Source organism: Hyperoodon ampullatus (assembly GCF_949752795.1).
Source record: "Hyperoodon ampullatus genome assembly, chromosome: 5".
Classification (NCBI taxonomy): Eukaryota; Metazoa; Chordata; class Mammalia; order Artiodactyla; family Ziphiidae; genus Hyperoodon; species Hyperoodon ampullatus.
The window spans coordinates 137,526,072-137,553,306 of NC_136918.1; the positions used below are offsets into that span (position 1 = coordinate 137,526,072).

The 27,235-nt window shown below is 43.6% G+C and overlaps 1 protein-coding gene across 4 annotated transcripts in view; it reads left to right on the plus strand.

Annotated features, from left to right (window-relative positions):
- Nucleotides 1-27,017, plus strand: part of DOP1B (DOP1 leucine zipper like protein B) — a gene marked incomplete at both ends in the record, with an annotated part of 100,575 nt that extends 73,558 nt beyond the window's left edge. For 2 of the 4 annotated variants that reach the window (XM_079704900.1, XM_079704901.1), the window contains 14 exons: nt 928-983; nt 3,482-3,586; nt 3,684-3,750; nt 6,216-6,360; nt 10,599-10,684; nt 10,919-11,028; nt 11,152-11,298; nt 12,319-12,380; nt 12,885-13,013; nt 23,007-23,143; nt 24,180-24,235; nt 24,460-24,621; nt 26,133-26,262; nt 26,766-27,017. In XM_079704900.1, the coding sequence (XP_079561026.1) occupies nt 928-983; nt 3,482-3,586; nt 3,684-3,750; nt 6,216-6,360; nt 10,599-10,684; nt 10,919-11,028; nt 11,152-11,298; nt 12,319-12,380; nt 12,885-13,013; nt 23,007-23,143; nt 24,180-24,235; nt 24,460-24,621; nt 26,133-26,262; nt 26,766-27,017 (1,644 nt within the window). Of the gene's footprint in view, nt 1-927; nt 984-3,481; nt 3,587-3,683; nt 3,751-6,215; nt 6,367-10,598; nt 10,685-10,918; nt 11,029-11,151; nt 11,299-12,318; nt 12,381-12,884; nt 13,014-23,006; nt 23,144-24,179; nt 24,236-24,459; nt 24,622-26,132; nt 26,263-26,765 lie in introns of all 4 variants that reach the window. The other 2 variants (XM_079704903.1, XM_079704902.1) reach the window with 2 other exon arrangements.
- Nucleotides 27,018-27,235: the final 218 nt, after the last annotated feature.

A 27,235-nucleotide genomic window follows, 5' to 3' on the forward strand; every position in this document is an offset into this window, starting at 1 on the left:
AATGCCTGGTGGTCTTGTTGCCTTTTACTCTTGAATGTAAATGTTAAAGTAATGGACCCTGAAGAGAAGAAGCAGGGTGGTGGAGGCAGGCAGGGGCAGCATCAGATCCTGGGTGGATTGGCATTTATATCTCCGAGCAAGTCTAGCTGGCAGGAGATTGACCTTCCGCGCTGCCGATCAGTCCCCACGGATGGGGTTACAGCTGCAGCCATGGGGGAGCTGGCCCTGCAACAGCTTTACACACAGAGCAGGCGCTTTTAGGTTTTGTTCCTTCATGTTACTGGAATGTCTGCAAACACCTGCAACTCCTGGGCTTAAAAAAAAAAAAAACCTAGATGTCTGGCTGAGTGGTTTTTGGCTTTTTGAATGACAAAATTACATTTTGTGGTTAGTTTAGTTAATTGGCTCAACTTCTATAACTTCTACAAATAAGCCTTTTACAAGCAAGAAGGGAAAAAATGTGTGTTTGGAAAACCTATTTCTAAGTAGTTCCAGCCATTTGGGATTCAGGGAAGTTGTCTGGGCTGTTGGAGGGAATTCCTGGAGCTAAGAATTCAAATTTGGCTTTGTCTCTCAACTGTAGCTCCCGAGGGCCAACTTTGGCCACCAACTTTGTGTTTGGGGAGGTTCAGTTATAATGCCAAATCTTCCCTAAATACTTGTTAAAAGCCTGGAATGGGAAGTAGGTAAACATAAAGGGAATGACTCTGGGAGTCTGATGAGAGGGGCACTAATGATTTGGGACCTCATAGGATACATTTGTTTTTGTTTCACTTGGGGGATACTTTCTATTATTATATTTGAAAGACTCTAGCTGCAAACATTTGCTTTGTTAGGATATAGAATCTGTTTCATTTCTGTATTTGAATTCTTTTTTAGCCGTATTTCCTACCAACTTGGAGTAATTAGCTTTGCTTTAATTTTCAGAAATCGCCCCTCGTGGATGTCCCTGTGTTGCAGTTTTGTTATGCTTTCATCCAAAGGTAATGCAGCCCCTCAAAGACGTTTCTCAATAATAGATGCTATTGCAATGATCATAAATAATTCCTCTGATTGTATTTCCGTTTTTTCTTTTAATTGAAGTATCATTGATTTACAATGTTGTGTTAGTTTCAGGTGTACAGCAAAATGACTCCAGTATATATATATATATATATATATATATATATATTTGAATATATATATATATATTCTTTTCAGAAACTTTTCCACTATAGGTTATTATAAGATATTGAATATAGTTCCCAGTGCTATTGTTTATTTTTTAAGATTTATTTATTTTTTAATTAATTAATTAATTTTGGCTGCGTTGGGTCTTCGTTGCTGCACGCAGGCTTTCTCTAGTTGCGGCGAGCGGGGACTACTCTTCGTTGCGGCTCGCGGGCTTCTCATTATAGTGGCTTCTCTTGTTGCGGAGCATGGGCTCAAGGCACGCGGGCTTCAGTAGTTGTGGCTCACGGGCTCAGTAGTTGTGGCTTGCAGGCTCTAGAGCGCAGGCTCAGTAGTTGTGGCACACAGGCTTAGTTGCTCCGCAGCATGCGGGATCTTCCCGGACCAGGGTTCGAACCCATATCCCGTGCATTGGCAGGTGGATTCTTAACCACTCTGCCACCAGGGAAGTCCCTTATTATTTATTTTATTTATTTTTGGCTGTGTCAGGTCTTAGTTGAGGCACATGGCATCTTTCGTTGCGGCGTGCAGGCTTTCTCTAGTTGTGACGTGCAGGTTTTCTCTCTCTAGTTGTGGTTCACAGGCTCCAGGGCGCGTGGGCTCTGTAGTTGTGGCGCGAGGGTTCCAGAGCGCATGGGCTCTGTAGTTTGCGGCACACAGGCTCTCTAGTTGAGACGTGCAAGCTCAGTAGTTGTGGCATTCGGGCTTAGCGGCCCTGCGGCATGTGGTTAGTTCCCTAACCAGGGATCGAATCCACATTCCCTGCGTTGTAAGGCGGATTCTTTACCACTGGACCACCAGGGAAGTGCCTGTTTATCTATTTAATATATAGTAGTGTGTACATTTTAATCCCAAACTCCTTGTTCATCCCTCCCTGCCTCCCCCCGTTGTGTTTCTTGATTACTGGAGAGGCTTAGTTCAGAAGGTATCTGAATGGAGCCCTTATTTCCTCTCGAGGCATGGGAATACCCTGATGATTTTACTTTTTCTTCCTGCAGAGATCTCATCTGACATTTTAAAGTCTGGGTGCTATAGCTTAAATCCTTACGTCAGCAAAGCTTTATGTGAGGCCTGGTAAACTTTAGAAGAACCAGTTTGCATTAAATTGATACCAAAAAAGGAGGGGGGATTTTAAGGACCTCTTTTAGAAAAAGGAGAAGGGATTATTTTTGGTGCCGTCCTCAATGCTTTGCCATGTTTTCTGCTGGACGGCTTCTGCGTGGGTTTACTATGTTGAATATCCACATGCGGGGGTCTCAGCCATAGGGGTTCCCCAGGTGTTTCTCCACGGGTAGAAAGGACGCTTTGCTGGGCCTCGTGCAGATCTCATGGCAGGTCCCGGGTGCGGCTCCCGGACCCCTCCATCGTGTGGGGTGTTCTCGGCTGCAGTAATGAGGGTGAAGGGAGTGTAGCCCGGTCTCAAGGAAGCCTCAGTATTCTCACGTATCTCAGGGGGTTCACAATGAGTCTGACCACCAGCTGCAAGTGCCCTGGTTAACAAGTTCACGTTCCGTGGTTATTCCGGCTGACTGTATCCTGAGGCGGCAGGAAAGGTCATAGTCCCAGGAGTCCCTGGGTGTGGGGTTGAGGTCAGACCAGCTGTTCATCCTTCACCACAAGCATCCCTGCACTTCTTCCCTCCAGGAGGTAAAGATGAGCTGGTCCTGTCCCCTCTCGTGGTAACTAATGCCTGTTATATCACTAGCAAGCGCCTGTCGCAGGGGCCTAAGTGATATCTGAGCCTTCCCAGCAGCTGCAGGAGCTGTGGCCTCCTTTTACAGAGGAGGCCCTGCCCAGGTCAGTCAGGAGGCAGTAAGTCAGGGACGAGGACTTGAACCTGGGGCCCTCTGGCTGCGGCCAAGCTCTGCCTTTTGTGCTGTGCAGCCTCGCTCCGTAGCCATAATCCAAGTCCTTGTTTTTCTGAGGCCTGACCTTGCCCTCTGTGACCTTCTGATGGTTGACTCTGTGTTTCCAGAGACGTTGGAGAGGCCGAATGGTAGAGCCAGACAGGCCCAGAGATCAGACAGTCTTCTAGTTCAAGGCTTTCACGTTATAGACGAGGAAACCAGGGGCATCTGACCTGTCAGCAGGGTTGCAGGTCTCCAAACTCCAAGTTCTTGGCAGAATACCAAAATGTAGCTTGTGTGGATTGTAATGTAAAAAAGAGCAAACAGGTCAGGCGGATGTGCCCTCTTCCTGTGCTTTCCAACCACCCGGATCTAAAATGTGCTTATAAGTAACATTTTGTTTTGACCTGTTCAGGGTTGGATATTTTTTTTTCTTTCTTCTTTCTTTCTTTTTTTTAAAATAGGCTCCCAGCAACAGCCTTGCAAGCAAACTTCCCTTCGCTGTTGGGTGTGTTAAAGGAGTCCGTGCAGTTGAATCTCGCTCCCCCTGGTTATTTTCTGCTTCTCAGGTACCGTGTCCCAGCACTCACGTCACCGTATTTTTCTTCGGGAACATGTGTTTATTTCTGCAGCATTCTTGGTCTGAAGCTGATTGTCTCTCAACAGCATGCTGAACGACTTTGTAACAAGAACTCCCAACCTGGAGAGCAAGAAGGATCAAAAGGATCTGCAGGTCTGTATGTGCAAGTCTGGCCGGCTGTCACTGTCCCAGGAGTATCACCCCCCTTTAGAGGGTCTCCCTGGAGATAGTAACCATTGGGCAGAACCAGATCTTAGATTTGCATTTGTTCCCACGTCTGATTCCCTCCGTTACTGTCTTTAGAGGACTCTGGACAATCTCCTGATGAAGGTTCTCATGTTAGACTTGACCAGGCGACCGTGCAGTTTACAAGGCACCCTCTCGCTTCCCACTGTACACAGATGTATGCGGACTTACTCTGCAGCATGACTGGAACAATAAGTCTACCTTTATGCACAGATTCCTTTTCTTAGAACCTTCCTCCGTCTTTTTAAAGCAATATAGACTCACAGGAAGTTTCAGAAACACTGAAACACGAAAGTAAAACTCACCCATAGGAGAAGGAAAATCTTCTCCTTTGAGTAGAATGCCAACTATCAACAGTACATAGAAGTAATGAAGGAGTTAGAAAAATCACTATTTTGCAACCATTATAATCCTTGAGTGAGGAGCTTTTTTTTTTTTTTTTCTTTTTTCTTTTGGCGGTACGCGGGCCTCTCACTGTTGTGGCCTCTCCCGTTGCGGAGCACAGGCTCCGGACGCGCAGGCTCAGCGGCCATGGCTCACGGGCCCCGCCGCTCCGCGGCATGTGGGATCCTCCCGGACCGGGGCACGAACCCGTGTCCCCTGCATCGGCAGGCGGACTCTCAACCACTGCGCCACCAGGGAAGCCCCTAGTGAGGAGCTTTTTGAGTCAAAGCCTTTAAACTGCGTTGTGTAGTTTATGGCTTTGGTGACATCACTGCTAATCATTGTGATCCCTGGTGTCTGTGAAATATCTGTCCAGTTCCTGATTCTGAAGCACTAGAGTTCTACGTAAAGCACAGTGACTCCTTTGGCTCAACCGGTAGAGAAGAAAGCATCATCCAAGGGCAAGTGCTGCAGCCCAGCCCTTGGGTAGCACCTCCTGCACTCACCCGGAAACCCTCCCCCTTCCATGGGCTGTTGCCTGCCGCGGCCCCTCTGTCTCCAGTCCATCGGCGGGACTGTGGCCACAGGCACTACCGCAGCTGGCGCTGCTCCTGTTGGTCAGGGGGCCAGTGGACCTCTGCTTCCGCCCCACGATGTCCCAGCCTCCCTGACACTGACTCCTTCCTGCTGTTTCCAGGCACCCCAACTTCTTTCCCATCCATTCATTGCACTTGAAATGGGAGCTCTTCTAAGTCCTCAACCCCTTTTCTTGATCTGCTTTTAAGAATTTATTGTATTGAAGTCGAGTTGATTTACAGTGTTGTGTTCATTTCTGCCGTACAGCAGAGTGACTCAGTTATACACACATATATATCCTTTTTCATATTCTTTTCCATTATGCTTTATCACAGGATATTGAATATAGTTCCCTTGTTGTTTATCCATCCCGTATACATAATACTTTGCATCTGCTCATCCCCACCTCCCACTCCATCCTCCCCCCACACCCCACCCACCTTGGCAACCACAAGTCTGTTCTCTACGTCTGTGAGTCTGTTTCTATTTCGTAGATAGGTTCATTTGTGTCATATTTTAGATTCCACATATAAGTGATAGCAAATGGTGTTTGTCTTTCTCTGACTTACTTCACTCAGTATGGTCATCACCAGGTCCATCCATCTATTCTTGACCTTCCTCGCCGCCATCATCCACCCCACACCTCTGCCCAGGTGCACCGCGGACAGTTCCCGCGGGTGCACCCCCCTTGCCACCGGCAGGCAGATGTGCTTTTGCTTCCTGCCCGCACACAGCTGCTGGACTCATAGTGGAAGTCAGGACTGTTCAGTTCTCAGACATCAGGGATGTACAGCCCCTCTTAGCTGGCAACACTCGATGATACCCGCTCAGTGTTTCTACCTCTGTCCCAGCTACTTGACCAAATTCGTTCCTCATGGAACTCCTGATACGGATGACTCCTCACTTCACCCTCGAGTCAATTTAATTTATGCAGTTTTGTTTCTTGTATTATTCAAAGATGCATTTCTAGCAAGAATCCATGGTCCTAAAGAAACCGGAAATCTAATCTGCCAAACGCGTTGTGCCGCTGTGACTTCCTATGTCTCTGTTTTACCCAAGTTGGCCAGAGACTAGCCTGAGCCACAAGTGACTGTTGAGCCCTTGAAATGTGGCTTGTCTGAACTGAATGTGCTGTAACTGTAAACACACAGCGGATTTCAAAGACTTAACAAAGAATGCGTAACCTCGCCAATAATTTTATATTGATTATATGTTGATACTCTGTTGGATGTATTGTGTTAAACATTATGAACTTGTTTCTTCTTTTAATGTAGCTCCTAGAAAACTTGGTATTACCTGCATGGTTCACAGCTGCGGCTTGCATTATATTTATATCGGATGGTGGTATTTTAGGCACTTAAGATTCTTTTCCTTAACTAACTTCCTTTCCTCTTTCTCCTGACTACTCTCAGGAAGTCACTCAAAAAATTCTAGAAGCTGTTGGGAACATTGCTGGCTCTTCCTTGGAGCAAACCAGCTGGCTGAGCAGAAACCTGGAAGTGAAGGCTCGGCCTCAGATCTCTCTAGAAGAATCTGATGATGAGGAAGATTCGCACGGTAGGTGTAGAAGCGTCAAAAAGTAATGCCCAATGCCAGCTAGTGGGTCTAGTTTTGCCTTAAAAGTAAACTGGCTTTACTTCTTACAACATACGTTGTATGTTGCACGAACCCGTGTCCCCTGCATCGGCAGGCGGACTCTCAACCACTGCGCCACCCGGGAAGCCCTGGTCTCAGTTTTATTAACATGAGCAAAAAAATTACATCTAAGTTCTCAGTCGGAACTACATAGCGCAGTGCCCACCACAAGGTAAATGATCAAAAACTGCTAGTTCTGTCATATTTTATGACCTCTGTCATTATCGTTAGCAGTAGTTATATCAGCAGAAACAAAGCTGAATTTGTGGTTTTGAATATACAAAGGAAGGCGTGTCAGGAAGTCTGGGCTCTTTTCTCTTGCAGGTAAACGAAACCCACTTCAGGCGTGTAGAAACACAGCAGCACAAAACTTTCTGGCTCATGTACAGGAAAAGCCCAGGCGTCAACATCTGGTTTTAGTCAGAGTGGGAGCTAGGTGTTCAGATGAAGTTCATCAAGTCTCACGCAAAGATTCCGGTTGGGTCTTCTGGGCCTGTGGCTGACCCAGAGGAGGAGAGGAAAGGCTGGTGCCCCGGAGCTCCGAGAAATGGGCTCCCACCCAAGAGGGGCTTCTCTTGCCAGGAGAAGGAAGGATGGTGTTAGACAGACAGGCCATAGTACCCCCCCTCCATTACTTCTGCCATATTTGTTTGACAGCTAGTTTTGTGGTTTACATAAGAAAATAATTATACTTTACTCTGTAATGAAGATCCTATAACTAGTATGCTATCATTTACTAATGTAAACCAACAGTTATGCTTTCTCAGGCTGCGGTTATGATTATAGTTGTGGTTCTAGGGAAAGAAAGCTCGTGCATCTCCTTGGCTCATCTGCCCTCAGTTATTTCTGATGTAGGTACTGATATAGGGATTAAACTGCTTCTCCACCACCAGTGCAGCTGAGCTGTGCTGAGTCAAGTGTCATTGGGCCTGAGTTGCGCAGTAATTAAATTTAACCTCAAGACAATACTGTAGTAAAATGATTACCTGATTTTTATTTAAAAAAAGAAAGCATAGAATTCCAAAGCTGGGGGTGATTTGGGGGCCTCTCAATAAGACTTAATTAGCAAATTATAGAGTACCAAAAGACTCTTTGGATCATACACTATATTTTGTTTCGGTCTTGAGAACAAACTAAGTATGCATACTGGCCATCTAAATCATGAAACAGAATGAGGCTTCCAATGATGTGTTTCTCCACTTAGAGTTCTTATGTGTGCAGTGCACGTGCAGGCTCTTTCCTGTATGTTTGCATCTGGCATGTGCCATGCACTATGTTCTAGATGCTGGTGCTGCAGCAGGAAACAGAATGAGCAGGGGTGACACGGAAGGTGATGGTCCAAAGTAAATTAACAAAGGTATCTTTCAACTCTTCTGGAAATCCAAAGTTACTCCAAAATGAAAGTTTTTTTTTTTTAATGGGAGTGGGGCTGGGAGCCACTTTAGATGTTACAGAACATGTCCCCAAAGAAGTGTCCATTGTGCTGAGAAATACAAGGTAAGGGGGCAGCCACGCAAAGATCTGGGAAGGCGCTGCCCAGAGGGGATGGCGGGTCCTTGAGGTGGGAGTGGGCCAGGCCCAAGAAACCTGAAGATCAGCTTGGCTGGAGCCTAATGCGTGGTCATGCACAAGGTCAGGGCGAGAGCGGGGGCGGAAGGTTGTCGGGCTTGATGCAGAGCACACTTAAGAGCTTGGCCATCAGCCTGCTTGCTGTGGGAAACCAGTAAAGTGTTTGGAGCAGTGACAGGATCTTATCGAGTTTACAGAAAACATCAGTTTGGCTGCCGGGAGCAATATGGGCTGCAGCAACCGAGAACAGAAACTGAAAGTTCAGTTAAAAGCATTTCATGGTGCTTTGGGCAAGAGAAGATGTTGGCTTAGAGGCATAGGCTCTAGAGAAAGGTGGACTGGTGTGAGGGCAGCGTCAACAGAACTTGCCGATGGATTGGAAGTGGTAGTTTAAAGAAAAAAAAAGGCAAACAAGGATGACTTCGGGGTTTTTGTTGTTTGGTTTTTTGTTTATTTATTTTTGGCCACGTTGGGTCTTCATTGCTGCACGTGGGCTTTCTCTAGTTGCGGGTGAGCGGGGGCTACTCTTCATTGCGGTGCACAGGCTTCTCATTGCGGTGGCTTCTCCTGTTGTGGAGCACGGGCTCTGGGCACATGGGCTTCAGTAGTTGTGGCTCGCAGGCTCAGTAGTTGTGGTTCGCGGGCTCTAGAGCGCAGGCTCAGTAGTTGTGGCGCACGGGCTTAGTTGCTCCGTGACATGTGGGATCTTCCCGGACCAGGGCTTGAACCCTGCATTGGCAGGCGGATTCTTAACCACTGCACCACTGGGGAAGTCCCATGACTTTGGTTTTTGGTTTAAACAATTGATTGAGGTGGAAAAGTCTGAAGCAAGAACATTTTGGAGAGGGAGATGGAGCTTGGGTTTGCCTGTGTTACATTTGAGATGTCTGGGAAGGAATCAGAAAAGGTCAGCAGCGTAGGAAGAAAAACCAAGAGAACATGGAGTCATGGAAACTGTGAGAAGAGTGTGTTTGCAGAAGGAGGGCGTAGGAATGCAGCGGAAGGCTGCTGAGAGGTAGTGTGAGGTAAGGACAGAGACTCCCTGGGTTTGATGGGGGTGGGACGGCGTGACTGGTTGGAGAAGAGGACAGGGGTGAGGAAGAGGAGACAGTGGGTGCTGATAACTCTTGGAAGCTTAGTCGTCAATAGGGCAGTAATGAAGTAGTACTAAGGACCAAAGAATATCTTTTATTCGGTTTGTTTTTCAATTGGAGTTAACCAAAGCGTATTTGTATGGTGATGGAATAGTACAGCAGAGGGGAAGAAATTAATACCAAAGAACGAAAGGATAGTTAGAAAGCAAAGTCTTCGACAGCCATAGGGCCAGGATTAATATCGTAAATGGAATTAGCATTCTTTGACAGGAGCCAGGAACATGTCTATCAAAACAGGAGACAAGGCAGAGAACACGGATATAAATGTGCCAGGTTAATAATGCATAGCGGCCAAACTGAGGGCGTTTCTGTTTGTTTGCATTAACTTTCTCAATGAAATATGAGATGAGGTTACCAGCTGAGGAGAGACAGGTATCGATGGTTATGGAGGGAGGAGGTGAAAGAATTATGTTGGCGCCTGGGTAAGCCAGCACAGCGCTGAGGGACATGGGGGAGGGTTATCTAGTAGCATCAGGTCATTTTTGAGTTGCACAGTCATGAAGTAAAGTGAGATCTGTTTCAGAGTAGTCTGGTTTTCTCCAGAGCATTTAGCTGCATGGAACTGCATAGGCAATCATTGGGTTTAGCCAGCTTTGCATTTTTCTAGGTGAGTGCTTCAGAGGGAGAGAGAAGCAGAAAAGTTAAGGATGTTCGCAGGTGGACGATAGACCACGGGTGTGGGTGGGGAGATAGAGAAGTGAAGACCTGGGGGGATTGACGGGTAGTTAAGGAGGTGAACTCAGGGGGTCGGAGGCTTGTGCAAGGATTCAGGAAATGGTCAGAGCAGCATTCCAGGAGTAAGTGAGCAGGAAAGGTAAGAAGTGGTCACGGTAGGGTGCTGGAAATGGAGACTTTGAAATTCATGAGGTCAAGGGTATGATGGTGACAGTGGCTGGCTGAGCTGGAACAAAATAAAAGCTTGCTGGAAAAGAAAAGACTAAGGGGCTCAGAGGCCAGGATGTGAGAGGGATCATCCAAGGGGATGTTGAAGCTCCAAAAATGGTGATGAGAATAGAAGCGGGTAGGAAGACAGTGAGTTGGTGCTGATTTATTTGATCAAAATACCCAGATTCGGGCTTCCCTGGTGGCGCAGTGGTTGAGAGTCCGCCTGCCGATGCGGGGGATGCGGGTTCGTGCCGCAGAGTGGCTGGGCCCGTGAGCCATGGCAGCTGAGCCTGCACGTCCGGAGCCTGTGCTCCGCGGCGGGAGAGGCCACAATAGTGAGAGGCCCGTGTACCGCAAAAAAAAAAAAAAAAAAAAAAAAACCCAGATTCTTAGTTGCTGAAGTTGAACACGTTAGCAGAGAAGAATACGTAACATGTACGTACGTACAGAGTCAGTGTGAAAGGCAGGAGCTCATGACTCAAGTTCATCTGATGCTTTGGGGGCATAAATGGTGCCCTGTTGTCCTGATGAAAACACACACGCCTCTTTCAGCAGATGCTGCCGCCGCCGCTTCAGCAATGGTGTCCGCGTCTGCCCCGTCGGTGTACAGCGTGCAAGCCCTCTCCATCCTGGCAGAGGTACATATGCATCTGGCTTGTCATCCCCCCACAGAAGTGAGGCTTTGCGAGGGCGTTCATTCTCAGGGGCCAGGGCGCACGGGCTGCACCGTCCCGGGTGAGTTCATAAGCCAGTCTTGGCCTCAGGCTGCCCCGTGGAGTTTTCTTGTTAGGCTGTGTATACCCCGAGGACTAAATTTTGTATTGCCGCCTGCTTTAGGAGATTTCCGTTTTCTGGCGGTCCTCTTCTTCTAGGTTCTGGCATCCCTCCTGGACATGGTTTATCGAAGTGATGAGAAGGAGAAAGCGGTGCCGTTGATCTCACGTTTGCTTTACTATGTTTTTCCTTACTTACGCAATCACAGGTAACGCCACCTTCTCCATCGTACCCCACCCACGTGTGGAAAGATAGCTTATGGGGGATGTGTCCAGCGGGGTTCTCGCACCGTCTCTGACCTTGACCCTTTCCCCGTCCCACCCCTTTTCAGTGCCTACAATGCCCCCAGCTTCCGGGCTGGCGCCCAGCTGCTGAGCTCTCTGAGCGGTTATGCCTACACGAAACGAGCCTGGAAAAAAGAAGTCCTGGAATTATTCTTGGACCCGGCCTTCTTCCAGATGGACACTTCTTGTGTGCAGTAAGAAATGCTGTCCTGATAAAAAAATATGCCCTGGATCTTCAAGTGGAAAAGTGTTTGGATTTCTGTAATTAATTCTCATTCCTGAAATAGCAGCAGAGCTAGCATCAACCCAAATCATAGGACACCACTCACAGGTTAACTGTGTATTTCTGGGAACAGAATTAAGTCTTCTAAAAACTACAAAGGTGCCTTTTTTTAACCAGGAGAAGAATTTCAAGTAAGAGACCATATTTTTCCTAAAGAGCATTGCATGGGGTTCCAGTGGTACTTGGTCTAGTACTACTTTATCTTGTAATCACAAAATGCTTGACCAGCATTAAGATGACAGGGCTCCATGGTGACACTGCGGTGTCCTTATCCCACTTCTCGGCTTACACTCCCCGAGTCCTCACTGAGACCTTGAGGCTGGCCAGGCTCTGCGCGGGCAGTGGAGATCCGTGGAATCACAGGCACAGGATGAAGTAGCTGTGCCTTTTTCTTGGAGGTCAACAGAACCCGTCGTAACTGCGCCTGGCTTGACTGAGCAGGTCTTCATTAACGGCAGGGGTAGGCGGTGGAGACTGGTCAGCTTTTTTATATGGGCTGAGGGTTTGCTCAGCCACCACCAGTGGCCATGGCTGTAATCCTGTTGCACTGCAGGGAGCCCGTTGAGAACTAGTGGTATTTGTCTTCACAACCCCAGTTCCTTCCATTAACACAAGTGTATGGACGTCATCTGTGTGAACACATTTAAGGGCAACCCTTGCAAAAGCCAAGGTACCTTGACAATTTGTGTTTTCTTTTATGGTGAGCTGGGAATTATTCATTATTCCCTATGTTATTCATTCCCTATGTTAAGGTTATAAATGAAATCTTTTGCTTAACATTTCCTTATATAAAAACTATTCATCCCTTTCACTAACTTTACAGAAAGCAGTTTTTAATAGATCTTAAAGGGACATGTTCTTTTCTTGATGCTTTTAATCAGACTGTCGCCCTTTGCATGTTTAATTAATTTTGCTTTTTTTTAATATCCAGTTGGAAGTCCATTATTGACCATCTTCTGACTCATGAGAAGACAATGTTTAAAGATTTAATGAGTAAGTTCTTCTGTTATGTGCACATAAGTCACACTTGAAAGGACCAATTCCTTTTGGTCACAATCAGCTTTTACCACGTATTTCAGAGCCCAGCTCAAACCTTTTTTAGTGCCATTTCAGCCACAGAGTGTAATGTGATGTGCAGGATATGTCAAGACTACGTGAATAAGCCTTCCGATTTCCAGTCTATTGACACGAATGCCTTTAACTACCTTTTTTGCAGTTTTATCGTGGAGAAAATACTTTTGAAAGTAATGATAAGTTGACCACAATTGGTTAGGAGTACTTCCCTGTACCTCATATCCTCTTCAAATACCCCATCATTCAGTGTCATGAAAGAAATAAGAACTTTTATAAATGTAAATACCTGAGTAACAACTACATGCCCTTAATCAAGATCATGATCTTTCACCAGGGAAGATAGGAATAGTAGGAATTTCTCATCAATTACCTCTCACTGTAGTGTTCTTGCTAAATGGAACATATTTGCTCTATTTATTCCAGGCATGCAGAGCAGTTCTTTAAAACTGTTCTCAAGTTTTGAGCAGAAAGCCATGCTGCTAAAGCGCCAGGCTTTTGCTGTCTTAAGTGGAGAACTTGATCAGTACCACCTTTACCTTCCTCTGATCCAAGGTAAGAAGGCCTGCCCTCCCCCCCAGCCCCCCCCCAAAAGAGACAGACCCAGAGTGGCCAACATGGCTGGAAACCAGAGGGGCCCAGGGCAGGTGTTGGTGGAATGGTCAGACGTTAAATGAGTACTCAGCAGAGGTGATTGTAGAAGAACTTTGGAAATATATCAGTAAATCTGAAACCTGGTTTTAAAAATCAGTTATTGGGCTTCCCTGGTGGCGCAGTGGTTGAGAGTCCGCCTGCTGATGCAGGGAACACGGGTTCGTGCCCCGGTCCGGGAAGATCCCACATACCGCGGAGCAGCTGGGCTGGTGAGCCATGGCCGCTGAGCCTGTGCGTCCGGAGCCTGTGCTCCGCAATGGGAGAGGCCACAACAGTGAGAGGCCCGCGTAACACACACACACACACACAAATCAGTTATTATGGGACTTCCCTGCTGGTGCAGTGGTTAAGAATCCACCTGCCAATGCAGGGGCCACAGGTTTGAGCCCTGGTCCAGGAAGATCCCACATGCCGCGGAGCAACTAAGCCCGTGCGCCACAACTATTGAGCCTGCGTTCTGGAGCCTGTGAGCCACAACTACTGAGCCCACGTGCCACAGCTACTGAAGCCTGCGTGCCTAGAGCCCGTGCTCCACAACAAGAGAAGCCACCACAGTGAGGAGGCTGCACACCGCAATGAAGAGTAGCCCCTGCTCGCCACAACTAGAGAAAGCCTGTGCACAGCAACGAAGACCCAACTCAGCCAAAAATAACATAAATAAATAAATTTATTTTCTTTAAAAAGGCAAGAGAAAAATTTATTATAATGCTATTAGTTTTTTAAATTTTTTTTAAATTTTATTTTTTTATTTTTGGCTGTGTTGGGTCTTTGTTGCTGTGCACGCGCTTTTCTCTAGTTGCGGCGAGTGGGGGCTACTCTTCATTGTGGTGCACGGGCTTCTCATTGCGGTGGCTTCTCTTGTTGCAGAGCACGGGCCATAGACATGGGGGCTTCAGTGGTTGTGGCTCGCGGGCTCTAGAGTGCAGGCTCAGTAGTTGTGGCGCACGGGCTTAGTTGCTCCGTGGCATGTGGGATCCTCCCAGACCAGGGCTCGAACCCGTGTCCCCTGCATTGGCAGGTGGATTCTTAATCACTGCGCCACCAGGGAAGTCCTATAATGCTATTAGTTTTTATTAGGTTGTTTTTTAAAGTCTGGCAGTGCTTCTTCAGCACTGTCTCCAGCTGGATCCCTCCTGCAGTGCAGATACTAAGTGAGGCCAGTGACAGAGCAAGATTTTGGAGAAGTACCTGATTTTTCCTTAGCGGTTTTTTCTCTTCTTCATACTCGCGGTATTCTTTGTCTGCTTCAAAAATGAATGATTGTGGATATTATACATGGTTTTAAAGGTTTTTCCCCCTCATAAAATGTTGAGTTGGCAAAGTGAGCATTCTGTTTTAATTCATCCTCCTCCGAGATACAAAAGAACTCTCAAACAGGAATGTGTTTTCCTTAAGACACGTAGCCTAAATGGAATATAATAAAATAAACAAAAAAGCTTTCAAGAATTGTATTAAATATCATGAAGACTAGTATAACAAACAGTTTTACGGATATTAGAATTACGGTGTAAATCCTTTTGGGGGGCTCAGACTTATTAAAGTATAATTTACATACAGTTCTGGCTATACAGTTCTATGAATTTTGATAAACACATGTAGTCACGTAACCACCACTGCAGTCAAGATTCAGAACATTTCCATCACCCCAGAAAGTTCACTCGTGCCCCTCAGAAGGCATCTCGTCCCCTTACCCCCTGACCCTATTAACCACTAAATCTTCTTTCTGTTCATATAGTTTCATCTCTTCTGGAATGTCCTATAAATGTAAATGTGATTAGACAGTATACAGCCTTTGAGTCTGGCTTCTTTTGTATTTGAGAGTCATTCATTCTGTTGGATTTATCAATAGCTTATTTCTTTTTATTGCTATTTATCTATAGTATTCCATCCTGTGATTTGTTTACCAGTTCACCAGTTGAACATTCAGGTTGTTTCCACATAGAATTATGATATAAATCTCTTACTCTACCCTCTTAAAAAATGCTCTTATAAATATCTGTTGGCTCACAAAGCATGTGCTTTTCCTAAATATTTGTATTAATTCTCAGCCCATGTCCCTACATGATTAACCACTTGAAAGGTCTTAATTATTTTAGGTCAAAACATTAACAGCTTTCACGGGTATTAATTATGACAGTATTTTATATTTGCAATAATGAAAATACCATTATACTTCTACTGACATAATTTCAGCCTGTAAAGCACGTAAGGAGATGTTCATGACCTAACGTCTTGAATACTTAAAATGTATAAAAGTGAATATTCAGATATTAACAAATCCTTACTTGAATTACTAACAGGAGGCTGCTTAGATCAGAGGGTGACCAGGAATGCCGTTAAAGGTGACGGCAGCCCTCCAGAGACTTTGCTCAGTGCAGAGTCAAAGCTGAACTTTGTTGCATCCTTACAGGATTTAAAGGGGAGAAAGAACAAAGGGAACCACATTTCCTCTAGTTCACAGGCGGCGTCTGTGATGGTGCTTTATGCACCTGGCCATCAGACAGTGGTCCAAAAGGGCAGCGTGAAGTTCGCTTTCTCAGCAGGAGAGCGTGGTAGGCAGTGCATTGGACAATCCTTGCCATGCCTTCTCACTTTGGGAGAAACACCTGCGCCTTCTCTCCCCGATGTCCCATCACACACTCTCCTAAAACGTGGGGTGAGGCCCAGAGAGCCAAAGAGACACTATTAGATGCGTAGAACAGGAAGAGAACAGACAATGGCCTTTTTCAATCAGTGGTATGGAGAATCTGACTATGGCAGGGTGTAAACATCCAATTCTGAGAAATCATGGCTCGGAGAGGGAGAGAGAAGTAGAGGCAACATAATATTATATACATGCAACATATATGAAAGTCAGAATAATGCTGACTTTAAATAGGAGATAGTTTGGGGGCCCTTGGGGAAAGAGGAATTTCTCCAAATAAATACCCTCCACTTTGGATAGCTCAAGTGCTGTTTTTTTGTTTTTTTTTTTTAATACTACATGTTTGAAAAAGTAGAGTGAACTTCCCTGGCGGTCCAGTGGTTAGGGCTTCGCACTTACACTGCAGGTGGCACAGGTTCGATCCTTGGCCGGGGAGCTAAGATCCCTCATGCCACACAAGGCCGCTGAAAAATAAAAAATAAAATAAAATAAAAATACCTGTTTGAGTCCTTGTTTTAAAAAAATAAGATGAAGAAGTAAACATGTTTACCCCCTTCCTTTTTTTTTTTTTTTTTTGCGGGACGCGGGCCTCTCAATGTTGTGACCCCTCCCGTTGCGGAGTACAGGCTCCGGACGCGCAGGCTCAGTGGCCATGGCTCACGGGCCCAGCCGCTCTGCGGCATGTGGGATCTTCCCGGACCAGGGCACGAACCCACGTCCCCTGCATCGGCAGGCGGACTCTCAACCACTGTGCCACCAGGGAAGCCCACCCCCTTCCGTTTTTTACTAACTGACAGTTTGCCAAGCACTTGCCTCTGTATTGTCATTGTCCCCAGGACTGTTGATAGACCCAGCTTCCCTAAGGTCCTGGGGTGATGGGATTCAGAACGTTCTCTGACAGTCTTGGGACATTGACTGGCCCCATGGAGCAGTGACGCCCCAGTCAAGGGAGCGGAGGCATCCAGAAGCTCCTAAGTTGCACACCAAGGTGAATAGTTGAGACCAAATCAAAAGAGGCAGGAATGGGGAAGGCCTGGCATTTCTCCTCTGGGGTCCTCACCCCCAACTGATCACCATCAAGTAGCACTGGAAGAGGTCGATCGATGCACTCAGTGCAGAGCTGAGCAGCTTCTTACATCTTGGCTCTCGTAGTGACATAAATTTTACATTGATCTCCAAAGAAGTAAATCGGCTCAAAGCAATTATTTTTTAAACAGGAGGGACGATAAAATGCTGCTTGTCTAGGATGAAAGGAGGACAGGCTACAAAGGCCCCTGATGAGGGCATCAGAAAGGTCTAGAGGGAACAGTCTGTTCCCTCTAAGCTGATGAGTGTGGCTCATTCCAGGTCCATTGAAGTCCTTCCCATCTTTTAAGTTTTCTTCATTGTCCTTTATTAACTCCATTTTTACATCAGGATACCTGTGCTCAGAGAGATTAACACCTGCGTAAACTTGCGTTGCCACTAACTGGCAAAACCTGGACTGAAATCTGAGCCCTCTGGCTGCCAGCAGCAGGCTGTGTTCTTTAGTAGGTACCCTTTGAGGCAGGTGAGTTTCACAGACGGGAAATGGGCTCAGCAAGATTATGTGGCCAGCCTAAGCGAGGTTCTGCAACCTTGACAGTGGTGCAGGGATTCTGGCTCTGGGCTTTCTCTGGCTCTGCTCACCAGGACTCCTTAAGCTTGTAAGGTTTATCACTCAGCTAAGAAAGGAATATTAGAGCTTCTAAAATAGATCATCTTGGCTGAAGAAGAATCTCACGAATTTAGCTTTTATTTGGAGCATCAATATGAAATATGCCCCGTGTGTACAAACCACTTTTTTTTTTAATACTTTTTATCTCGAAGTAGATTAAGACTCACAAGAAGTTACACAAATAGTACCTGGTGTTCCTGTGTACCGTTCGTCCTGCTTACTCCATGATAACATCTCACATAAGCATAGTCCCTCATCAAAACCAGGATATCGATGTGGGAATATTACCATAACTCAACTTGAGACTTTTTCAGATTTCACCAGTTTCTACAGTGCATTCTTTGTGTGTGTGTCTGTGTGTCTAGTTCTATGAACGTGCCCCACATACAAATTCTTGTAGCCAACACCACAACTAGGATTTAGAGCTCTTCCCTTGCTACAGAGCGACACCCTCAAGTCACTCACTGCTTTGTATAGTCACACCCTCCACCCAGCCCTAACCCCTGGAAACTGCTGATCTGTTCTCCATCACTTTAATGTTATTTAAATGGAATCATACATCATACGTATTATGTAAATGTCACCTTTTGAGATTAGCTTTTTTCATTTAGTACAGTGCTTTTGAGATCCATCCAAAGGCAAGTGGGGTATGTTCATGGGTGTATAAAGAGTTTGATCTTTTTTAATGTGTAATAATACTCCATTTTGTGGATGTACCTCAGTTCATTTATCCATTTACCTGATGGACATATGGGTTGTTCTAGTTTTTGGTTATTAGAAATAAAGCCTAGGGGCTTCCCTGGTAGCACAGTGGTTAAGAATCTGCCCGCCAATGCAGGGGACATGGGTTCGAGCCCTGTTCCGGGAAGATCCCACATGCCATGGAGCAACTAAGCCCGTGCACCACAACTACTGAGCCCGCACGCCTAGAGCCTGTGCTTCACAACAACAGAAGCCACCACAATGAGAGGCCCGCTCACCAGAATAAAGAGTAGCCCCCGCTCGCCGCAACTACAGAAAAGCCCATGCACAGCAACAAAGACCCAGTGCAGCCAAAAATAAGATAAATGAAATAAATAAATTTAAAAAAAAAAGAAATAAAGCCTCTGGCGATCCAGTGGTTAAGACTCTGTGCTTTCACTGCAGAAGGCCCAGGTTCAATCCCTGGTCAGGGAACTAAGATCCTGCAAGCTGGGATAAATGCACAAGGGTTTGATTACTGGGTTCTATGGTAAATGTGTGTTTAACTTTATAAGAAACTGCCAAACTGTTTTCCAGAGTGGATGTACCATTTTGCATTCCCATTTAAACAGTAATTCAAATGTCGTTATCCTTTTTTTTAACACTTTTATTTTTTAATATTTATTTATTTATTTGGTTGCACTGGGTCTTAGTTGCGGCAGGTGGTCTCCTTTTAGTTGCAGCTTGTGGGCTCCTTAATTGCGGCTCGCCGGCTCCTTAGTTGTGGCACATGGGCTCCTTAGTTGTGGCTTGTGAGCTCTTAGTTGCAGCATGTATGTGGTATCTAGTTCCCTGTCCAGGGATCAAACCCGGGCCCCCTGCATTGGGAACGTGGAGTCTTAACCACTGAGCCACCAGGGAAGTCCCTCATTATCCTTTTGATGTCTTTAGAGATACCCCTTCTTTCATTCCTGATATTGGTAATTTGCTTTCTCTCTTTTTTGGTCAGTCTTTCTAGAGGTTTATCACTTTTCTTATTCTTTTCAAATAACCACAACTTAATTTGATTGATTTTTCTACATTATTTTTGTTTGTTTTGTTTCCAGTTTCATTTATTTCTGCGTTTTATTATGCCCTTTTTTGTCCTTGCTTTGGTTTTATTTTGTTCTTTTTCTGGTCTCATGAGGTAGAGGCTTGGATTATAGATTTGAGTGCTTTCTTCTTTTATAATGTAAGCATTTAGTGCTATAAATTTCCCTCTCAGCAATACTTTTAACTGTATCCCTCAAAATCGGATATATTGTAATTTTCATTCATTTCTTTATATTTTTTATTTCCTTTGATACTTCTTCACCCCATATCTAATTTAGAAGTTTGTTAATTTCCAAGTGTTTCTGGTTATCTTTCTGTTATTAATTTCCAGTTTGATTCCATCATGGTCAGAGAACATTCTTTGTAGGATTTAAATTTGTTGAAGTTCAGTTATATCATGGGTCGTAAAGCAGTCTTGGTGAATGTTCCACGAGCATGTAATGAGATGTATTCTGCTGGTGTTGAGTGGAGTCTTCTACAAGTGTTTATTAGATCCTGTTGGCTGAAGGTATTGCTCAGTTCTTCTATATCCTTACTGACTTTTCCTAGGAGTTCTATCAGTCATGGGATAGGAATGTTGAAGTTCAGCTACAGTTTTCAGTACTTATTCTTCTTTGAGTTCTGGCAGTTCTTTCTTCAAGTATTTTACACTTCTGTTGTTTGGTGCACAGACATTTAGGAATGTTATATCTTCTTGTTGAACTGACCTTACCGCTGTGTAATGTCCCTCTTTGACCCTGGTACTTTCCTTTGCTCTGAAGTCTATTCTGTCCTATATTAATAGCGCCACTCCAGCTTTCTTAAAATGTTTGCATATTGTATCTTTTTCCATCCTTTTACCTTTAACCTACTTATATTGTTATATATTTTAAAGTAGTTTTATCTTTTTTAAAATTTATTTATTTCATTTATTTTTGGTTGTGTTGGGTCTTCGTTGCTGCGCAGGCTTTCTCTAGTTGCAGCAAGCGGGGGCTACTCTTCGTTGCGGTGCACGGGCTTCTCATTGTGGTGGCTTCTCTTGTTGCAGAGCACGGGCTCTAAGTGTGCAGGCTTCAGTAGTTGTGGCACGCAGGCTCAGTAGTTGTGGCTTGCGGGCTCTAGAGCGCAGGGTCAGTAGTTGTGGCACATGGGCTTAGTTGCTCCGCGGCATGTGGGATCTTCCTGGACCAGGGCTCGAACCCATGTCCCCTGCATTGGCAGGCGGATTCTTAACCACTGCGCCACCAGGGAAGCCATATTGTTACATTTGAAGTGAGTTTTGTGTAAGCATACAACTGGGTCATTCCTTTTATCCGTTCAACCAATCTCTTTTAATTGATGTGTCATGTCAGGATATATTATGCCATTTTATTTATTTTCTCTTTGTTCCTTGTTTTTCATTCCTTTTGTTTCCCTTTTCCTATTTTCCTGAGGTTACTTGAATATTTTTTTGGCGTTCCATTTTGATTTATTTAAAGTGGTTTGGGGGTATATCTCTTTATATAGCTTTTTGCAGTGGTTGCTCTAGGGATTACAGTGAACATAGAATATACATACTTACTGTGGTCTACTAGTATCAGTATTTTACCACCATTTGCTTTTCTCTTCTCCCATGTTATATAGTTGTCTGAAATACTACATTTACATACTAGAACCATAAGAGATAGAGATACACTTTTTGCTTTCACTGTCCAACATACATACTCAAAAGAGGAAAGGATATTATTTATACTCATTTATTTACCCTTTCTATTGCTCTTTAGTCATTCCTGATGTTCCATGTTTCCTACCGTTACCATTTCCTTTCTGACAGAAGAACATCATTTAGCCATTCTTTTAGTGCAAATCTGTTGGCACTGTTCTCCTTCATTGAGCCTTTTTTTTTTTTCACCTTCATTCATCTTGGTTTGGTTTGGTTGTTGTTGTTTTTTTTTCTTTCACCTTTATTCTGGAAGGATGTTTTCATTGGAAATAGAAAAATTCTGAGTTGAAGTTCTTTTCTTTCAGCACTTGAAAAATGGCAGCTTCTTTCTGACTCTATGGTTTCTAATGAGAAATCTGCTATTATTTGAATTATTCTCCCTTTTAGGTAATGTATCATTTCCCTCTGATTGCTATCAAGGTTTTTTTCTTTGTTTTTAGTTTTCAGAAGTTTGATTATGTGACTGAACATGATTTCTTTGTTTTTATCCCCTTTAGAGTTCACTCAGCTTGTTTTATTTGTAGATATATGTCTTTCACCACATTTGGAAAGTTTTCAGTCATTATTTTTAAAATATTTTTCCAACCTATACTCTTTTTTCTCTTTTTCTGTGATTCCAGTGCACAAATGTTAGATCTTTTGTTGTCCCACTGGTCTATGAGACTGTTCTTTTTTTTTTTCTGATATTTTCTCTCTCCTTTGTTCAGCTCACATAATTTCTATTGATTCTGTCTTGAATTCCCCTCTTCCTCTGTCATCTCCATTCTGCTGTTGAGCTCAGCAGTAAGTTTTTCTATCTTGGTGATTCTGTTTTTTAGTTCTAAAATTTCTATTTGACTTTTCTTTGTATCTTGTATTTTTTTGCTGACACTTTGTATTTCTTATTTGTTTCAAGTGTCCATAATTGGTTATTAGAGTATTTTTAGATAGTGGCTTTAAAATCCTTTTCCAGTAATTCCAACCTCTGTATTATCTCTGCATTGGTGTCTTTTGGGTATCTTTTCTCATTCAAGTTGAGATTTTTGGCATTCCAGGTTACATTCTTTTCAATTGCCTAAGCTGGGATAAAATAAAAAATTTAAAAACCACATGGAACCCAGTTCCGGGTCATTCCTTAAGTCCCAAGGTTCCTACCCAGTCCTGCTACCTTTCCTTCACCTGTTTTCTGATAGTTGGTTTATGTATTTTTGTTCAAGGTGTTTGTTTGTTTGTTTGTTTGCAGTTAAATAAATAGGATGTATTACACTTACTCCATCTTGTCCAGAACCAGAAGCACAAACCACTCTTTAAAAATGCCAACTTGTTTGTCAAGTGTGTGATCTATGCACGATCCTTCATTTGGTCAGAGTATTTTTAAAGGCAAGAAGTAAAAACCCACTTAAGCTACCTCAAGTAAAGAGAAGTTTACTACTAATTTACTACAGCGAATCTTAAGCGGCATGACCATAGTTCAGCTATTTCCTATGGCAATTTGTCATCTTCCTAAGAAACCTTAAATTATGGGAAAAAATCACATTCTGCAAACAGTTATTTCAGTGGAGAAGTGGGGAAGACTGTTAGGGACTAGAGAGTTTACCTTTTTTTCTTTTTCCTGCAGGAATTAAAGTTTTTGTCATGGTCTTCAAATCTAAACTTTACTGAATAATTCTATTTTATTCACGCACTTCACTTGCCACTCCTCACCCCCAAAATATAGTGTCATCTGCCAACCAATCTATATGATCTCATAGGTCCATCACTCGCCAAAGACTCTTCAGTTTCTGTCTCATGTTTCATATTCTTAGAAGAATAATTACATGTTCATTGATCACACACTGGATTTCTGGCTTGAGCCAGAAGTTGATGCCTTTCTACTTAGCTGCAGCAGGGGAATAAGAGGAACTTGATTCACTTCTTTAGCAAAAGCCACAAGCTGCTGTGCCTCACAAAGAACAGTGCTGGGGGCAAACACGGGGCACAAAACCATTCTTCCAACACCCATCTCATGTATGAGGTTCTTGTCAAATGTCAAAGCAATTGCAATTTTATTATTCCTCTTTGTCTAGTGAGAAATTCCAAACTGCCTATTTGTGTGACATCTCTAAAATCTTCTTTCCTTAGAACGCCTGACAGACAATCTCAGAGTTGGACAGACATCCATAGTTGCTGCTCAGATGTTTCTTTTTTTCAGAGTTTTGCTGCTAAGAATATCTCCTCAACATTTGACTTCATTGTGGCCAATAATGGTCTCTGAATTGGTAAGTGCAAATATTTTACTCTTGAAAGCAAAATTGGAGCTTTTAAAAATGCTTTTTCAGGAATAATATTTCATATATATCTAATTTTATCTGCAAAATTTTCAGTCAAGTTGGTAGTGCATAGTCAGCTCTTGCCTAAATAGAGATATTTTATCCTATAATCATAGTTGCTCTCTCAGCGTCAGTAATTCCAATTAATCTGTACAGTTTGATATTATTTGCTTTTTTTTTTTTTTTGGCCGTGCCATATGGCTTTCGGGATCTTAGTTCCCCGACCAGGACATGGCAGTGAAAGTGCTGAGTCCTAACCACTGGACCACCAGGGAACTCCCTATTTGCTATTTTTTAAACTGTTTTTTTTTCCCCCAATTTTATTGAGATGTGTGTCATATAGCAGTATGTAAGTTTAAGGTGTACAACTTGATTTGACTGAAGTATATCATGAAATGATTATCACAGTAAGTTTAGTTAACATCCATGACCAGGGATTGAACCCATGCCCCCTGCATTGGAGGCACGGAGTCTTAACCACTGGACCACCAGGGAAGTTCCTTGTTTTATTTTTTTAGGTTCCACTTATAAGGGAGATCATACAGTATTTGCCTTTCTCTTCTTATTTCACTTAGTATAATGCCCCCAAGGTCCTTCCATGTTGCTGGAAATGGTAGGATTTCTCCTTTTTCATGGCTGAATAATATTCCATTATGTATATATAAAACAATTTCTTTATCTATTTATCTGTTGATGGACATTTAGGTTGTTTCCATGTCTTGGCTACTGCAAATAATGCTGCCCATTTTTAAATTGGATTATTTGCTTATTTTTGTTACTGAGTTGTATGAGTTCTTTATATATTTTGGATATTATCCTATCAGATATTTGGTTTGCAGATATTTTTTTCCATTTCATAGGTTGTCTTTTCATTTTTTTGATTGTTTCTTTTGCTTTATTTGCTATTTTTTATGGACATATAAATTTTAAACATTAAGCTAGGTTTACTCTCAAATAGTAACTTGAATTCACATTTTTTTTAAAGATTCAGACATTCATACAGCTTGAAGAAGATCTGAAAGAGGACGATGAATCATTGAGGTAAGTAGTACAGCAGTCTGCACACATATATGAAGGTTAATGGACATCACCTTAAGACACAGGGCTATCTAACACTAAATACTGTTTTCCTGAAGTAGTTGTGAAGGGACCAGCTATTCTGACCATTTCTTAAAAGGAAAACCTTCTTATGGACATTGCATAGGCAAAAGGACCACAGCAGATGTGAATGAATTTATAACAAGAGTTTCTTTGTAAATTTACAGAAACAGCAACAAAATCAACAGAATAAAAGTTTCAGTCTCTGATGGAAATGAGCCCTCGATGGGGGAGATCCCCCAGAGTGAACTTATCCTATATTTATCAGCTTGCAAATTCTTGGACACAGCACTTTCTTTTCCACCTGACAAGATGCCGCTATTTCAGATGTAAGTCAGAGAAGACCACGTGTCTTCTTTGAAGCAGATGACTTTCATTCCTCTTGAGCACTTTCACTTGCTCTTTCCCGTACAGTATATAAGACAACGCAGCATGGGTTACTAGTGGTGGAGAAACCTGCTCAGAATACCAAGTTTCACATTACTTGCAACATCTGTGGTTTGGGGAATTTGGTTCACAGTAGTGTTTATGTACGGGTTTCTCTTTCTCTCTCTGTCTGTCTGTGTGTGTGTGTGTGTGTGTGTGTGTGTGTGTGTGTTGAGGTGGGTTTTGCTATTGGGTTCTTATAAAACAGAGTCACCCCCTGGTGATGCTCACTGGGTTTGTATAATTTTTTTGTCTCTTTGTTTTTAATTAAATAAATGGAACATGCCATCTCCAATTGGCTCTGCCCTTGTTGGCTCACATTTCCTGTAGGCTTAACACAGCTGCTCATACGTTTAATTTCATGCCTGCCCCCAGATGCCACTTCTCTCTGTCCTATTCCCCTAAAGAGTGAAATCATGTAGAAATGTTTGTGGTTAGAAACACTAAGTGAAAGAAGCCAATCTGAAATGGCTACATACTGTCTGATTCCAACTATATGATGATCTGTAAAAGGCAAGACTGTGGAGACAGTAAACAGCTGAGTGTGTGCCAGGGGGGAGGGGAGAGCAAAGCAGAGCACAGAGGATTTTTAGGGCAGTGAAACTACTTCGTATGATACATGTCATTGCACACGTGTCCAAGCCTATAGACGTTACAGCACCAAGAGTGAACCCTGAGGTAAACTCTGGACTTTGGCTGATGATGTTGAGTCAGTGTCAGTTCATCGATTGTAACAAATGTACCCTCTGGTGGGCGTGTCGGTAGTCAGGGAGGCTGTGCACGGCAGAGCAGGGCCCAGGGCAAGTGGGAAACCTCTGTACTTTCTGCTCAATTTTGGGTGAACCTAAAACTGCTCTAAAAAAGAAAGTTTTTTTTTTTTAAGTGAGTTCCAATGTACATGAGTATGCACAGCAGCATTAATCATAATAGGCAAAAGGTAGAGAAATGTCCCTCAGTTGACAAGTGGATAAATAACATGTGGTGTGTCCATACAATGAAATATTCTACAATACAAGGAAATGTACCGACACACGCTACAGCATGGATGAACCTTGACAATGTTAAGTGAAAGAAGCCAGGCACAAACAACCATGTACGATGTGATTCCATTTATATGAAATGTCCAGTATAAAAAAAATCTGTACAGACAGAAAATAGATGAGTGGTTGCCTAGATCAAAGGGGTGTAGTGGATTGAGGGGTGAGAGCTAACGGGAACAGGGATTCTATTTGGGGTTATGGAAATATCCTAAGATTGATTATGGTGATGGATGTACAATTCTGTGACTATACCAAAAGCTATTGATTTGTACACGTTAAAGCAGTGAATGTGATTTACATCTCAGTAAAACTGTTTATAACTCTTCAAGTGGGCTCCAAGGCAGCATGCCTGACCTCAGATTTTTTTCCTCCAGTTACAGGTGGGCATTTGTTCCAGAAGTGGACACAGAGGGCCCTGCCTTCCCATCGGATCTAGAGGAGAATCACCAAGAATGCAAACCCCACACTGTCAGGATTCTCGAACTTCTAAAATTAAAATATGGGGTAAATGTTTTCCTTTTTAACAGTTATATTTGTGACAGAGGGGAGAAAGACTAGGCAGTGAGTGAAGTACTTCATATGCTATTTGATTTTAATGACTTTGAACAGTTTTCAGAATGCCTCCTAACCGAGTGTTCACACTTGGAGATGGTTATAAATTTCCTCTTTGTTTTAGCATTTATATGTCACTTTCTCATCCCAGTTGCTAAGAGGTAAAGCCTCCTGGGTGACACAGGCCTGTAGAAGTAGTCTTGCCCACAGAGTTCCTCTGTAACTCAGAGGAAGAGCCTGCAGGAGAGGTGACAGTGGCCCCAGCGGGGTGGGCTCAGGGTGAAATCCTGGTGGAAGATGGCAGCTGAAGACCTAGGATCTGAGTTGATGCTGCTACCATCAGCGCTGACAGTGAATTTCATAAAGGACCCATCTCTTAGCTTTCACCGCCTGCACGTGCCTCGTGTGCATCTCTTAACCCTTAGCAAAGCCATGTCGTTGTGGGTTTTTTGCAGGAAATCGGCAGCTCCGGTGAGCTCACCATGAAGAGCGAGTTCCCTCTTCTGCGCCAGCATTCTCTTTCCAGCATTAGGCAATTGATGCCATTCTTCAAGACTCTAAATTGCGCTTTTAAAACCCGGAATAAACTGCCTGCTGACACCCGAGGCCCTCTACTTGTGGAGTTTCCCGTCGCAGATAGCTCAAGGGTCTTGAAGCAACTGGAAGAATGTGTTGAATATGATTTTTTGGAACATCTGGAATGTTAAACTTGTAAGCCAGAACTTGTTTAATCCATTTACTGAGACTTTGAGAAAAACCAGGATATATTCAAAACAAAAAAGGAGCCAGGATAGTGCTTTTAAACAAGTCTGTCTCAATTTTGAAAGTAAATTTCAGATCATTTTTCTGGTGGCACCAAAATACACCCCCCCGAATGCCATGTAATATTTTTAGATCTGATTTTATGTTTCTTCCTCAATTTATG